General features: G+C 33.1%; 1 protein-coding gene across 2 annotated transcripts in view; it reads right to left on the bottom strand.

The window, feature by feature from the left end:
- The window catches only part of CSMD1 (CUB and Sushi multiple domains 1), a 1,077,872-nt gene that overhangs the window by 198,968 nt on the left and 861,512 nt on the right, over positions 1-17,392 (bottom strand). For both annotated transcript variants that reach the window (XM_064650377.1, XM_064650376.1), the window contains exon 23: positions 13,355-13,511. In XM_064650377.1, the coding sequence (XP_064506447.1) occupies positions 13,355-13,511 (157 nt within the window). The remainder of the gene's footprint in view (positions 1-13,354; positions 13,512-17,392) is intronic.

Here is a 17,392-nt window from a genome sequence, read left to right as displayed (position 1 = left end):
AACTGTCATGTTTATTCTTTATTCTATTTTTTTGGGTACACAGAGCTTAGTTTACATCCTCTGTGCTTGAGTACATCCGTTATCTAATCCTTGAGGACTTCTCTAAGATGATAGTGTTCCTTATTTGGGCATTCTGGGATACTATGAATAAAGTTCCTATTTCTCCTATCAATGCCAAATTTTTAAAATGCCATTTTGTATACTCTAGAAAAAAATATAAGAGTAACAGTACATAATTTATAATCACATGTTCACTACACTTCTCCACCAGCAAGTCTATCTCTGTTTCTCAGGAGGCCTATTAAAGATCGTGGTATTTCACGTGCATGTAGATGCTGCTCATCGTGTGCAAATACAGCAGGATCTAGCCCTGTGTGTTCACTGGCAAGCTGCCTTTCCAGTTCTTCCTACCCAATTTATTCCCCTTCCCCTCACACACAAAAATTAGAACTTTCCATTTCCTTTTTGCCTGATACTCTTGTACATCTGATGTAATTTGTCATAAAGAACCATATTGTTGTGAAATCTCATTGTAGAAATTTTGAAACCAAACTCCAGTGTTTAAGTAGACTCTGTGAACTTTCATAGCAAGGAAATATGGCCATGACCTCCACATAATCACAGCGCTTGGGTTTATCTGACACTGAAACAAGCCAGCAGTCAGAAATTTTACCAATATTCTTACTGCTGAGAAAGATTATTGTACTGGCAAATTGCTGCCAATTAGCTTATTCTTGAGTTTCATTATAGGATTATCAGAACAATGAATGAATAAAAGCCAGTTAAATTATAACTAAACCAGCTAGAATATATATTGATGACTGGCTGCCACCTCCTGACATTATTTATCAAACATGATTTGCTCTGTCATATTTGATGTAAATAATCAGGAATATAGAAATACCAGTTGTCAGGGTAAAGATTATTGACACCTCTGTAATATATGTAGACTATTAATTATAACTTCTTTCAACTCAGTTTAATTATGATGGGCACTGTGGTACTAGCCACATTAGTAAGCAGCACAGTATAGTAGAAGCAAATCTGGGTAGTGAAACAATGAAGCTGAGGACATGATGTCCACACTATCTGCACTCAAGTGGTTTTGCTTTGGGCTGGATTTGGTGCCCATTAGTGGGTGAAGTATACCATGTGCATGCATGAAGCACATCTTCCAGTTCAGCTTCAAGTTTGTACCTTCCCCAACCTGTCATCAATATGAAGAAGCGAGTGTTCATTTTGTGTATCCTAGGCAAATTTTCAGAGATTCTATATTGCACAGTGCACTTTTAACAGAAGCTGATGAAGTTCTGAGGTATCTGCAAATGTTCCCTTCACCCATTTGGAAAAGAAGAATACTGTTCACTTACTACATATATATATATATATATATATATACACACACACAATGTACATGCACATTTACACTGCATGTAAACCTACAGTGGCCAAATTAAAAGTTAATAATATAAACCAAATAATTTCCCACTCCTTTTTCTGGAAGAAGTCCTAAGGTATTTTCAAACAATCATTCACCTAAAGCCAGGCACATGAAAAAGTAAGCACCCAAAGGCATGCATTACCAACCTTTAGATACTTGGTCCCTACTTTGAAACTCTAATATTGAGTTCACCACTACGACATTTATGACTGGACAAAAGCAACAAAGACAGACTGAATTGTGAGGTACAGTACTCATCCAAATTTTAGTTCCTACACAAAGATATGCTGATGTATGTTACATAATGACTGACTTAGTAGAACATATAAGCACAGTGTTATTAGGGATCAGAATATATGTCCTCTATTAGCAGTCAAGAAATTAGGTTGCAGGGCTTTATTCCTTCCTGTTCTTTTTTTTTTTTCCTTTTTTTCTTTCTGGTTTAGTAAACCTTTTTCATGCTTTGGCACTAAATATACTATGGCGATTAAAACTTTACTCATGGAGATGGAAGATAACAGAGAAAGAAGAGAGAGAAAGCAGAGGAAGTAATTGAACTGACAGTAAAATAAATGTAACATCACAGCCCTTAATACTGTGGTCCTGTGGTGCAAATTTGTTCACCAGCTTTTTGACATATTAGCTTTATTTATGGCTATGTTGAATTAATTATTGTTTGTCAATTGCATTCTGACTTCATGCCAAACCATATATAAAACTGCCATAAAAGCACAAAATGCTTATAAGTTTCCTTCTGTATGCTATAGTTAATTTCACAGAAATTCAATCATGTGTTTGTGCCAGATTCAGATCAGATTTGCACTGCTGGGCATTCTGATGCTGCACAGATTCATTTCTAATGATCATGGAACCTTGGCTTCAGATATGATTCCAGAATACTGTAACCACCAAATAAAGGAATTTCTTCTTGTAAATTCCAGAGCATGAACCTGTGCTGTGACTTCTGTGAACTCTGTTGGTTTGTAGTAAGATCCTAAATAAAAAACCTCCAGACAAAACTGGAAAGACATTACAAAAGAAATGCCATCTGGGTTACTTTCAAAACTTTAGATGTGTAATCTAAAGATAATCAGGGCCTCAAAATATAACAATTATATCCTGTAGGTGTATGGCAACCCTATCACTGGTATTAGCTCAGATGAATAAGTTTATAATAATATAGTTCCATGGAAGAGTACACAAATAGTGTATAATCTATCTTCAGCTCCTGAAAGTGATGTGATAAAATATTTTTGCATGACTTCAAAAAAGAAGGATAAATGCATATATAAATACTCTTTCAGTACATACACAAAAATATTAACAGATGTTTTAATATTATAAACTAAAGGTAATATGAAAACATCGGTAACATCAATAACTCTTTTAGTGTTACCTAAATCTGAAGTTATTTAAGCTCATAAACATAGTTGATATGTTTAACACATATCAACTGTTCATATGTTTGAACTACCAAAGAGTAATTAAAAGTAATGGTACTTAAGTTTATGTTCTTGGATTTCTAAATGCATATAAATGCATATAAATGTCAATGAATACTCATTCTGCAGTTGCTGCATCCTAAACATCCATAACATAATCTATTTAATTAAATCAATGCAATTCAAAATAAGAGTTCTTAGCATTTTCATTCTGTCTTGGAACCATTTATGTGCTATTGAAACCTACAGTTGCGGGGAAAAAAACGTACTGGAAAATTGGCCAATTACAAAAATCTCTACCTAATTAGAATGATAGAAAAATCTATAGAAAGAAAAGTGTCTGGATAATGTGGCTATAGTGAGGTATCAGAAACTTCCATGATCTTTCAAAGAGCCTACGATGACAAATAAGCATAGGCTGTGTGCACTGGGACAAAATTAGCTCCAGACCTCTCTCTTGGATCTGTAAATTTTTTGGAAGAAGGACTGAAATATTTTCAGGTCTTGGGAACTGAGTATTTTACATTCTAACAGAGATCATCTTAAAGAGAATAAATAAGCCATGGGGGTTTTTCAAATAAATGGATATATTTCTACTTAATTGTACAGCAAAATTAATTCCCAAGCATTTTTGATACCTGCTGCTTTGTATCCTTTGGAAGCTGAGAGGTACACTTTTAATTTCTTGGAAGCTTTTCAATCTATTGGCAATTAATTTTGCCTATATGAATGAAACAGTCATTCAATGGATAAAACTTTCTAACAGGAATTTCAGCAATTTTTCTTAACATGAGCAATATGCAAAAAATGTATGTAAACATGGAAAATATTAAAGTAGAGATGTGAAGACGTTATCAATAACAGGTCTTTTGAGCCTAAAATGAAAAATAACTCTTTTCTGTCATTTCTTCTGTAATAGATATATTACAAAATGTTCTAAGGCCTTTCCCCACCAATTTCAAACCAGGTTCTTTGTGTCCATGTGTCTTATTCAAAAATTTTGTTGTCCTTTTTTCAGCTACAACATCCACATATACAAATAAAAACTACAAATTTAAGAAGCAAATTAAACACATGTAGACAGGTAGTAGAAGACAGTTTTTATGTGATTATTTTTTGAAAGAAAATACTTTTCATATTTTATTGAAAGAAAATACTTCTAATTAATAACATTACTTGAAAGAGATGGGTGTGCAAATATACATAGATAAGAAGCAGGGATTAGAGGTGAAATTCCATGTGAGTTTAAGAACTTTTAATTCAAGTGACTAAGGAGAAATATCTTCAGGACCTCCATGTCTAAGCCTCCTTTATAATCAGTGGGGAAATGACTGATACAGTCAATGACTGATACAATAATTAAAAACAATCTGTAGGTTGCCTCTTAGAAGAGACTTGTCTTACCTTTTTTGTGAGAGAAAGGAGAAAGGAAAGGAGAAGAAATACACACTTTTTTTTGTTGTTGTGTTATTTAGTGCAAGATACCTTGTCTTAACACATACCAATTGCTTCAGTGGTTGCAAATACATTCATTTCCTCACAGTCTTTTCTAGAATACTCACTCTTAGAGGAATGAAGTCACCACGAATGTAAAGGATGGGTTGAAACATGGAAAAAGCACTCTATAAGCTTATAAAAAACAGAATGGTTCAGACAGAACTGAAAGTTAAAAGTATCCCATCATCTGCCACTGTGCTGATTCTTTCACACACTGACAGGCGAACAACATGCACACAGAACCTGCTTTTCTAGCTAGTGGTATTGTGCCCAGAACTTCTAAAAATCAAATTCTGAATACACTGTGGTGAAAAACTTAGATAATAAGAAACACATAATTCTTGTCTACCTTATATCATCCTGTCTTAAGTAACCTTCCTCATCTAGAAAGTTAATGGAAGTAGAAGAAGAGAAATAAATAGGTTTATAACATTCATTTCTAACTATCTTTCTTCCAAATAGTCTCTAATTCTTCATCCTTAATTCTGCTCATATATCATGTACACGTAGTTTTGACAGGGTGATTTTAATATGGATAAACTTTTGAAGGAATAATCTTTATTTTATTCTAAAATAACTTGCTGTTCTAAACAATTAGAAACATATTTTGGATCACTGAAAGAATCTGTTTCTTATTTATTGCTAATCTTCAGTTATAAAAAATTACTAGGTTCGAGGACAACAAGTTTAATCTGTTGAAATGTAAATAATTCCCTAATATAATGACAAGAGAGGAGAAAAAGTCACATTCTTACATCTAAGCTGTTAAAAGGAAAAAATCAGTCAGAAGAAAGTTAAGATCAAACTTTCATCTCAGGGGCACCTGCAAATTATTTGAAATGTCTAACTTTATATATTATATTATATATTATTATATGTTACATATTACACTATTATATACTATATGATTATATATTATATAAGATTATAATTTTGTATTAGAAGCATGGAACAGAATACTATATTCACATTTGTGTAGCTTAGATTTTATAATTAGACTGTTCTAGTTTATACTTTCATAAATTAAACAACAAATTAACAATGAGGCACCTAGAATATCTTACATTTGAATTGCAGCAAGAAGCAGCTTGCAAGAAGGATTAGTACATCATCTTAGATGTCTAAGTGCTGATATCTACCTGACTTAAGGAACTGCTTATTAATCTCTCCTTCCCAAAAGAGAGGGTTGAGCCAATAATCCTAAAAAAGAAATAATAATTTCTCATTCAACATGAAGCAAACGTAGGCAAGAAGGCCAGGGGTAAAGAACAGTAAGACACTGGCAGTTCTGTTCAAGTGTTCTAAGCTTTCAAACAGGAATTTTTGCTCATGGGAAAATTCTGGTAGTTACAGCAGTGGGAAGAAATCTACAGTAACTTTACTGTCTACTCATCTATGACTTGGAAAAGAGGAAAGTATTCACTGCAAACTAACAGGAGTCTTTTTGTGAAAAAAAGAGGAAATAGTCAAAGTTTTGGAACAAATCCCAGCTAAAATTCATTAAATCCATTTGCACATACATATAATGGCAAAGTCTATAATGGCTTCATAGAAATAGATTCTTTTTAAAATATGAGAGAAAAAGTTTAGGTTGAGGTGGAAAAGAAAGTAAAGAATTTCTGTCTTTCAAGACAGAACTTGCATTGATAAATTCATTGATAAATTCAAGGAAACTGTTCCCACTAAGGTCTCAATAGTGCTTCAAATATGATAATTTCTTTAATATTAAAGTAATATAACCTTTAGGCCATCACTTCTGAGATTATGAATTTATCTGAAATCTGCTTGCAGATTTCAATCACATGCAATAGCTACGATGCATACATCAGCAGGTAAGAAACAAATATGCTTAAGAAGCCTACTTAATTGGCATCACTGAAAAATCTTACTTTCATATTCTAAAGTTAGAATTTCAATATAAATGTAAAATAACATATGCATATGGACAACTGTGGTAAACTCTGCTAGCCTCTCTCTTTCTCACCTGCAAATATGACTGCATCTTAAGCTTCATAGCAAGAGATTTTAAAAAACAGACCTTTTCTTGATAATAGATGTGAATTACAACACTGGGAAAACCCAATTGTTTTAAGTAGGTGAGAATCTCTGAACCATACACAGAAAAGTCAGGAGACCTTTGACAGGCTAGAACTGGTAATTTTCAGAACCAAATCAAAATAACCTTTAACAAATTACGTTTTCCACATGTGTGATATCTCTTATCCAACCAATATGTCACCTCATGTCCAACCTCTTTTTTTTTCTTAATTGAAAATAAGAAATAGTTAACATCTTTCTTCTTTCTAATCCCATGCCCAGAGGGATAATTCAGTGATTTAAGGACGATAAATTACGTAAATTCCAGAAACTAAATGTTTTTCTTTTGAAAATTTCAGAGCGACTTTTTTTTTAAAGTTATTCATCTTGTGTATGTATATTTAATTCAAACATTTTTAATTCAAACAGAATCCTGGATTTCACTCCAAGTATTCTTTGGAGAATGCAATTTAATAATCATGGACTATTCAGCCTGTACTCCTACCACAGAACATCAATATACCAGCATTTTCATTTACAAACCATGGGATAACATCATCTTTCAAACAGAGGTTCATACAATGCCTATATTCACCAAATAAAATGGTTTTCATTGTTTCTGTCTTAGAGAAAAAAAAAATATTTGGCACCTACTCTGCTTATTAGTTTAAATTCAGCAGTTTCATAGATGTCTTTAAATTAAAAGTACAAATCAAGCTTAATTATAAAGTGTTATAAGACCAATTTTATGCTCATGAAAGATTTTGAGGATTTTGGGGAAGGGGAAAATTATTTATATATATATTGAATATACTGAAAGCTGAAGGCAATTTACTTCTTTTGGCAGGAAAGAGGTAAGAGACTATATGATCATGTTATTAATCAGGATATCATCATTCTTGTGCACAAGTGAACTGAATTAATATTTCTAATAAATGCCTTTCTTTCAGCATTAATTAAATTTTTGTTTCTCAATTTTGAAACTTTGATTTTCTTTTAGAATAGTTTTTTCTACACATGCAATACAACTTACACTAATTTGGGATTAGTTACATAATGATACTGCTCTTAAAGAACCTATGAATAGGTCACGCATGCATAGGTTAAGACATGAAAATTTATTTTTTTTTCTTTTGTTTATTTTTATTTAGTTTCATCTTACATTTTTATTGCAGTGTGTATAGGTTCTATTTGGAACAGATCTTATACACAGACTAGTTACAGAAAGGAAACTGCAAGAGCTTCTTTTCATTACTGAATTGTTCTGCTCAACTGACATTATACAGCCTAAGGCAAAGCAACCATATTCCTGAATTTGAGTCTGATTATGTGCTAGAGTAATTGTCTGAGTTTGCAGTTTCAGAATATTGTTTTCACTGACATTCTAACATCTTCAATTACTGTAGAATAGGAAATGAACTAAATTAAATTTCAGTTCATGATTCTCTTAAATTACTTGCCAGGTTTAAACCATTTATGTAAACTTAGATTATGCTAATTCAGATTCACTCTCCATGCACTTTCAGTATCCCTTGAAAGAGTTAGGGTTAAAGAATGATAATAATACAGAACTTTAACTAAAAATTAGAACTAAATCTTTAGCAATAACAGAATACTATGAATGCCAAACCACTGCATCATGTCTGAGAAATGTATTAAAAAATTTGTTTTCTTTAACTGAAGAGTAGATCTTAAGGTCAATGAAAAGAATATTTTAAAGCTACTAACTCTGCTTTCTAAATATAGAAGATGAGAAATGCAAATTAAAATATTAAAACCTACATTTAAAAAAGTCCATCTATGCACAATCCTAAATCTGCAGAAGCTCTTGGAATGGAGCACAGCTCACAGGCCTGAACTACTCTAGAAGTAATAATAGCCATGCAGAAGTCTGTTTTCAGTGAAAGAAATGGTCATGGATTCAAAATACGAGGAAGTTACTATTAAGTTATGATTTGTGCCTACATAACATGCACTCTCAAAAAAGACAAATCCTTAGTGGGATTATTTTCCAGCTCTCATTTCTATCTTAGCACAGAAATGCAGAAGAATATCTAATTTCACATCACAAGGAAATGTAGGATAAAATAAAAGACAAGTGTTGTGGAACTAACATGGAATTTAATTTTTAATCTAGAGCAGTAAATCAGAGACAGGTCAGTGAAAGGCCTTCAGAAAGCTAAATCTAGCTGCAGAGCATACTACAAATTTCTAAATTATTTTCAGCCTTTATAAACTCTGTAACTGGTTCTGCATGTTTCTGAAACACAGAAGATTCTATTGCGAGGCAGAACAGAGTACTAAGTGGCCCAGTGCAGCCGAGCATGTTCCTACAGATAATGTCTGTCAGTATTTCTGGATGGGCCCTTCCACTGACTCCTCACAATGTTTTTTAAGGTTTATTCTGCAGATAAGTGAAGCTTTTGCTTCTATTATTTACTGCATAGGACTGAGGGACCATGAAATTGCCATAGAGTGCTAGATAAGTTGCTCCTAAAAAAAGTAGATGTTTGTATAAGGTCCAAAAGCAACTTCATGCTCAGATAGGCAACTGCCAGTGCAAGAGACCTTGTAAAAACCTGCAGGTCTGAGGAGAGCGCAGAGAGCAATTCTACACAGTGGTAGAATTCCTTACACATCATAACACCAGGATACGTGGGTAGATGGCATCATGAATATAGTTGCCTATCATCAGGCACCATGAGAAGAAATGAGTTTTGAGATTTCAAGCTGATACTGTGAAGGGAAGAGTGTTTTCTTCTCAAATGTTTGGGAACTGAGAAATATACTATAGAGCTCAGTGATCTATGATCACTATATCCATATATATCTATATGGATATATAGATCATATAGATATATATATCATATATATCTATATGATCTATATATCCATATATATATCATACAGTAGACAGCATTAGGCAGTACTCAAAAAACATACACAGAACATTTGTATATGAGATGTGTGCTAAAGTGTGCAGAGATTATTTTAGTGCAGAAAAGTACTAAGAAAAGTGAGACTACTGAGTTAAAGGAATGAGGATTAAACAGAAGCAAGGAAGCACTCGTGACACAAGTCAGAGTAAGTTCAGTTCTCTGCATGATAAGTGAAAACAACCACTGTTAAAATTCCTCTTGTGTCAGGACTGATAGGGGAGTGGTTAGAGACAGCAGGGAGACTGCCTGTTTGTTATTCAGAAGCAGTACTGCATTTCTTCTTATTTAAAGTTGCAGTCTATTACTTCTACCAGACAGCTGTGTTTTGCTTTTTCTGCCTGTCAGTGTGTGGCATCAATAAGATTTCGTTTTTATCTAAATGTCATTTTAACATTAAATGCTACTGACATGAGAGCACAAAGCACTGTCGTCTTTATACCAGAATGGCCAAATCTTCTAACTGAAATAAACAGGAAAAGTAGGTCCAGCTGTGGGAATTCCTATATCTACATCTTCTCTTCCCCACAAACTAGGAGTGTCTCAAGGAGAAAAGTTCTAATCAGACAGAGGAAAAAAGATCCCCCAAATTATAAAACTGCAATTATGAAAGAATAACTAACATTTTCTCAATGAAGAAAACCAACTGCTACATGAATCAGTTGTGGCTACAACATGCATAAACTTAAATTTTTACATGCAGATCTCTACTAATGTCCTCTATTCTTAGGGAATTACAGCCATCTTAAAAGTTCTTTTTGGTTCCTTGAATTTTACAAACACTTCCCATAATGGTTAAAAACTAAAAAAATTGTTGGAGACCCGGGCAAAGAAAAACTTTACTATTTTTGCAAATTCTGTTTGAGAGGAGCAAGAAATAACATTAGGGAAAACTTATACAATTTTGGCTTCATTCTTAAGACTAAAATAATCCACTTTCTCATACTTAAAGACTTTCCTATGTAATTGAAACAACATTTATGATGGAATAATCTGTTGACACCTGAGATCATTCTCAAGTAAAAAAATTTAGTCCCATGAAACTGCTGTCATCATTTCCTCAGCACTGAAATATAGATATTCACAGTTCCCTGTGACAACAGTGTAGAGGTACTATAAGTGAACAGACACTTTCCATTATTCTTCCTAGCACATGATAAGGAAGTGGCTTTATATAAACTTGTTTTACACAAAGTAGAAAAGTTTTCTTCTTTGTTCCTCTTGTCTTTCTTCTCCTCTGGTAGAGTCAGATTCATCTATTGCTCATATTACAGTTTAATTGACTCTTATTCATACTTACCCCACCAATCTTAGGCTAAAATATTCTTCATTTTTCTGAAGTAGTTTCCTTAAATAAAATCATTATAATTTTATTCTTTAGTCAAAATTTTTCTTGGTTTCTCAAAAGAGTTAAGAGGAGAAAGAGTACAGATGTTTTATGATCCTTTCTGGTAACTCTATCTATTGGGTTAAACCCATTTCCTTGAAACAATCTTGTAGCTGTAGATCATCAGATTTCACTTAGAACTTGAATCCTTTATAGATTTCCTTTTAATATCTGCTTATATTCTGATGTCTACAATTTATACAAACATCTCAGATTCTAAATTTATAGAATTTGGTTTTATTATGTCAGTAATGAGATTCTGAACAGAGATCAAAGTTTCTTTATCCTCATTTCTGTTCTCATGAATCATTAGCTTTTTCTTCTGCTGTATTTTTAAATTTAGCATTATCTTCAGAATTCACAATATCAAAAAAGGTGGAAAGGTAGTTGCACAGAAATGAAATAGTAAACACAATAGTCTTTAATAACCCATTGCAGTGTAACTTATTAATGTCAATAGCATTAATAGGAAGAAAAGTACTACAAAACCCAACAATTAAGGGCAGCAATTGATGATGCCCTGTGGGTAGCAAAAAGCCAGCAACCAGACAGGAAGTAACTCAAACTAATTTACCACTATATTTATTAGATCATCACTTCTCCTATCTCTAACAGTCTTATGTTATTCATTATTCAATTTCATTCACTCATATATATTACTCATTTCCTTCAGTGAGACAATATTTTAGCACCCTTTTAATTTTTTCTTTGTTTTAGTGATTTTAAAGTATCTGCAATTATATTTCAATCTGAAAATTGAATAAACAAACTGCAGAGTATTCTTTCAGGAAAGTTAATTCCAGCTGTAAACTACAGACTTTTTAATCCAAAAATATAATTATCACTTTATGTTTGATGTATTTACCAAATGGAAAATGGACACAATTGTTTAGTAACTGAATTGGAACTGCACCAAAAATTCCAAACCCATCAAATAATGAGTATAAATTTCTGGTATATCTAATTGTTAAGATATTACCAGATTAGACTCTTTCAGAAAAAGTATGTGAGTTGGCACTGCAACCAGTTTTCAGAACATTGCAAATTATAAAGAAAATTTTAAAAAATTATAAAAGCTGAAAAGTCCCACACTGAAGGATTTGGAAATAACAGTTATAGTTGATAGAAATCACCTAGTGAGATGGTCACTATCTCAAAACTTATTATATTGAATTTAGCTCCCGAAAATACTGTAAAATGTAAGGAATTAGACTGTATTTACAAATGGGGACATCTTATATGAGAGAAAGTAAGAAGAAAAGTCATAGATAAGCTTTTCAACATGAACAGCTGCAAATTGATCATATATAATAAAAAAATGAGATACTTGGCAACAAAAAAAAAGAAAAGTAAAATGTTATGAAGACATAGGAAACTGAATTTTGCTTTTCTACACAGTATTAAGATCACCATTAAAAGACTATGTCAAATTCTATCTACACTACACAATGTGAAAATACTTAGAAGAATAGAAAACAGATTCAAAACCAATCAGTCAGAAAAAAAAGCCTTAAGACACAAATTATCATATCTTGCCTTACACAGAAAAATATGGCACAAGAGAGCAAATATTATTAGAATTGCAAAGTAAGAGCAACAAAATCAAGCTATTGGGTGTAGAAATTAGGCAAAATTCCATCTTTAAATAATATGACGTTTCTCAACAGTAGGTGGAACTGATCACTGAAGCAGGATTTGAAAGGAACTGATTCAAGACCCTTGAAACCAGAACCTTTAAAATAAGATTATTTTTTAAACAGGTGTTTGGTTCCTTTTTTTTTTTTTCAAAGGAAAAATTCTATGGTTTCTCTAGGCAAAGCAGAGTAGATTTCCCTAGTGGTTCTTTTGTGGTTCTGTAAGAAAAAAACTCTAAGGGTGCAATGATAAAATTTGAGATTTACCACAATTACATTTCTGTGCCACAGTATGTTGTGGTGCTCTGCTCTGCGGGATTCAACAGCAGTTCATGGAAAGTAATGTAAAAGGCAACAAATTCAAGGCAAAGGAAACTTGGACATTCCTTGAAACCTGCACAAAATATGTCTTTAAGTGTTTTGGAATCAAACTAGTTATCCACAAAGTCTGTGGGACAAGTGCACTCACTTGTCAAAACTTGTTCACTCAGGTCTCCTTCCAGCATACTTCACATTGATCCTGACAAGCAGTCAAGACACATTAAGAGTGTACCCAGGTACACAGTATTCTTTTATTCTCATTTTTTCTTTCTTTTCCTTTTTCTCTTTTCTTTTTTTTTTTAATATCTGACTGCAGGCATTGAATTTTCCATTTTGAAAATTAGCTCTCTATATGTTTGCTGCTACAATGTAATACTGATATATTCAACCCACATGTCACAATTCACTATTCACTCCTCTTCAAACCCCACTGCTAAGTCTTAAAAATAATCATGGTAAATTTAAAAAGTTACATTTTTTCTTTTAGCAACATTCTTAAATCACTAACACCTATGTAACCATGTAAAGTGAAGCTCAGTCTCTTAACCACAGTACCTTCTATGAAACTATCTTCAACATTCCATGAAGAATCACTAGAGCTAAGAAATAAACATTTCCCCACAAAGCAATCAATGAGACCATATTTATGAACTACTTACTTGTGTAGGTCAGCTGAAATCCTTGGTCAGTATCAGATCCATTGGTATTAAATTCTATCCACATATGGTTAGAGGTGCTATTAAGGGTAACTCCCATCATGTCGTTTTTGGTGAAGGCTCCCAGAGAGCGTGAAGAACTGTCTTTTCCATCATATACCTTGAAGAAACAACAGTATGAAACTGGACATCAAATTTAAATATTTGAAAAACTTTAGTTTACCAGTATACAAAATTTCCAAAGTTAGCTATGTATTGCCAGTAGTTTCCCCCAAAACTTAATGTTTCTGTTTTGTGAAGTACACACCCCTTGGTTATACAGTTCAGTGAAAACTAAAGTATTCTGTCTCCCTTGAGGTGTTTTAGAGTCTTTTTCCTTTTCAGTTTTGAGAGCTCATCTTGAAAGAAATTAATATTTATATGCAACTTTATCTTCTGAGGTTTCATAAACTGAAATTGTTTTTCGTGATTATTCACAAAGACCAACAGAAGTATAAGTTCTGAAAGTAAACCCTTACAGACTACTCTGTTCCCTCCTGTCTGGATATATCAACAGCAGAGCTGAGGTATTACAGTCAATCTGTCACCTTTTATTTCAGATTCTAAGCCTGCAGCAATTTTTGGGTTACTATAGGTTTTAACAAGGAAAGAGAGGTCTTCAAAAAGATATGTGAGTCTATTTACAAACTAATGTGGAGATGTCCTTATTTGCCGTGTCATTTTATTGAAAACTCTCAATGGAGTACAAAATGAACAATATCAACAATATTTGTGCTTTTCGAAATTCTAGACTGAATAAGAATGCCCTTTTAAATAGTCACCAACACAGGACAAGTATAAACTCTTGGCTTGGAGGTTAAAACTTTTTTTGCTTATTGCAAAACCTTGAAAGCGACAGAGTGAGAAAATAACCTTCTCTGCTTTTGTTTTGGTTTGGTTTGTTTTTTTTTTCTCAAGATGAACTTAAAAAGATAATTTCTTCTGTAAAATAAATAAATCGCCTGTACTTTCTCATGGAAAAAATAAGCAATATGAAATGTGTAAATATACACCATACATGAAGCATCATGTCAATGCTTATACAAAAGCAAGTAACGAATTTGGATAGCTGGTTTCTGATATGAAAGATAACTTGCCCTTATCTCGTATGTCCCAGAGTGACTATAGACAACTACTGCAAAAGCTACAATTACAGTAAATATTTCAAGCTCTGGATCTTCATCTCTTCACTTGCAGACCTTGCGGTACAGTGAGGATTTCTACTGATTCCAGACAGAGGCAGAAAATTATCCATTTAACAGTATAAATTGTTACATTTGAGTCACAGACACTTCTTCCTATTTGAATGTCCAGTTAGATCTATTAATGAAATTTAGAAAGGCATTTTTTAAGAGGACACATCATTGCAACATTTGTAGGTGACGACCAACAATTAAAAGCAGTTCTATTTTCTCTGTGGAGAAAATACCGGCATGCCATCAATATAGATACATGTCTTGAAAGTACCATGTTCCTCTCAAGTGTCAACATTAACAAAATAAAAAAACAACATGCAAAAGATTTTTTAAGACAAAAGTATACATTTATTTTAATAAACATACATAGATATAAATAATTAACTTCTCCAAAATAAGCTTTTGAAAAATAATATATTGTGCTAGCCATTGATAGAACAATAGATCCTTATTACTAAGGCAAAGATTGTCTTATATCACATAGAGGAGATGTATCAGAAGATACAATCAATTTTATTTAATACTCATACATGCGGTAACATATTTAATGTCTACCTCTTGGAAGAAATATGACTTTAAGCTGTGCTAAAAGTATCTGAAAAATTATTTTCAAGATTCTAACCATTGTTGTGGGACAGAACTACAGATCACTTTCATGGACTGATTACACTTTATTTGTCAGAGCTGGAAATCTATTGTACAAAGTAAATAAGCATTTGTTCCCCATAAGACTTATTTCCACAGATATATTATACTTGATTCATGAGATAATACTTTGAATGGAATGTTCTATTAATTGTAATTAATTAAAAATGCTACCTATGTTTAAAAAGTGTTTTTTCTTCTATAAAACAAAACAAAACCCCCATGTAAATACTACAGTTGTGCCTTAGATATCTTGTTCTAACAGTATTCTGCCTCTCTGACTGTTACAGACACTCTTTGCACCTGAGGATTAATAAATTAAATAATAATATCTCTCAAGATTAATTCATACACAAATAAATCAGTGTTTTATTAAATTAAAATTAGATAAGAGACATTGTGTGAAAGCAGCTGTTAAAAAAAACCCTGCCACAATCTGTACCTGTGACACTTGTCCAGCTGTTGTTAATGTTACAGACATAAGTAGGTACATATCTACTCTAATAACTGAAACAGTGTTAATGAACAAATACAAGCACTGAATCTCCCTTGTTTATACTGAAAAGTTGTTTGAACCAACCCTAGAAAAGAAGCAGCTTTTTGCCTGACAATTCTTTGCCATGCTAATTATTGTGGGCCAAGGATCATTTCCAACAGATAGCTTGTGTGCAACCGTTGTGTCATGTCATATGTGATTGACTCTAGACGCAGAGAATACATTTAATAAACTAGTCTAGACATTATCATTATTTATTCATATTTAGTGTGTATGTTAAGTCATTTGGGAGAATACATTTGAAATATAATTCACATGCTGCAATTACATGCTCTGTCATGAAGAAAAGAAGGTCTATTTGGCCAAATGGATGAATGATGGAATATTACCTTCTGGTTTTCCTCTTACCCCTAACAAATTCACTGTGATTGCATTATAAAGATTTCAGCATAAGTAGCCACTTCAAAGAATTATGAAACTTCAAGTGGCAGTTAAAACAGGGAGTTCAGGAGATGAAGTGTTAGCAAGTGAGGAAGATAAACTTCAAAATAAAGAGATAATCCAAGTATTCAGTTTTGCCATATCCCCTTCAAAATGGTGAGACTGTTTCTATTACTTTACAGGAATTCAAATTTCTATCCCGCTAATTCAAGTTCAAATTTTGTCAGAGCTATAGAACACTTTGCCCACAAATTACAGTCATTAACCTGCATGCATTCTTCTTGAAAGTGATAGTTTTGACCCTTCCTCCTGCACTAGTCTTATTGTTGCCAGAAATAATCTTGCAAATTATATGCTATACCATGTGCACTTCAGCCTCAATATCCAGACTCAATATTCCCACTTGAATACCAAGCTGAATATATACAGCTGCAGGTAGTTTATATTTTCAAGGCAAGTAAATAGTGACACAGTAGGAGTCCAGTCACTGCAACTTGATTGTCTACACAATATTTATTGTCAGTACATCTGGAACACATTTAATGCGGACTTACTAACACCCTCACAAATCTTCCCCTAGAAGGCATTAGTGTAGGAGCTGCATAGGCCAGGGACTGTTTCTGAGAGACAGTTTGAATGAGTCACCTCGTTGTATAAGATTAAAGAGCATAACATTACAGATGTAGTCAAACTGCAGAAGCTGGTCTCGGGGACAGCAGGGAATGATCACAGCATTGTTTGGAGCACTAGGATAAATTTAGCCAGAGCATTCAGAGTTGCCCCATTTCACCTAAATGTTTGTGAGGAATAAAAGGGAAGTATTTGCTTTACTAGCTGGGGTTAAAACATTCAGACAAAAGAAGAAGACAGTGCTACAGTTATTTACGAGGTGAAATGCTCCAGTAACAGCGCTAATGTATGTGCACCTGCTGTGGGAATGTAAAACACTCACCTGAAGGAGAAGGAAATGCTGGTTAGATTTTCCTAAAGTCCAGTTTCTAATTCTGACAGTAAAAGGAAATTCCTTATAACTAAGTTTAGCAAATTTCCTTAATTGCGGAGATCTTTATGGCTTAAAATCATCCCAAAGGGAAATGCTTTTAAAATGTTGCTTTGATGGCTCGGGAAATAAATCCTGTATAGCTTGCTGTCATTGTTTTGCTTATTCCCATATAAATTTCAAAATTCCTTCATTACATCCTCATGGAGTTCTTAGTGATCTCA

This window comes from Pseudopipra pipra, chromosome 3, assembly GCF_036250125.1.
Source record: "Pseudopipra pipra isolate bDixPip1 chromosome 3, bDixPip1.hap1, whole genome shotgun sequence".
NCBI classification, from domain to species: Eukaryota; Metazoa; Chordata; class Aves; order Passeriformes; family Pipridae; genus Pseudopipra; species Pseudopipra pipra.
This window is presented reverse-complemented; position numbering and strand designations above follow the sequence as displayed.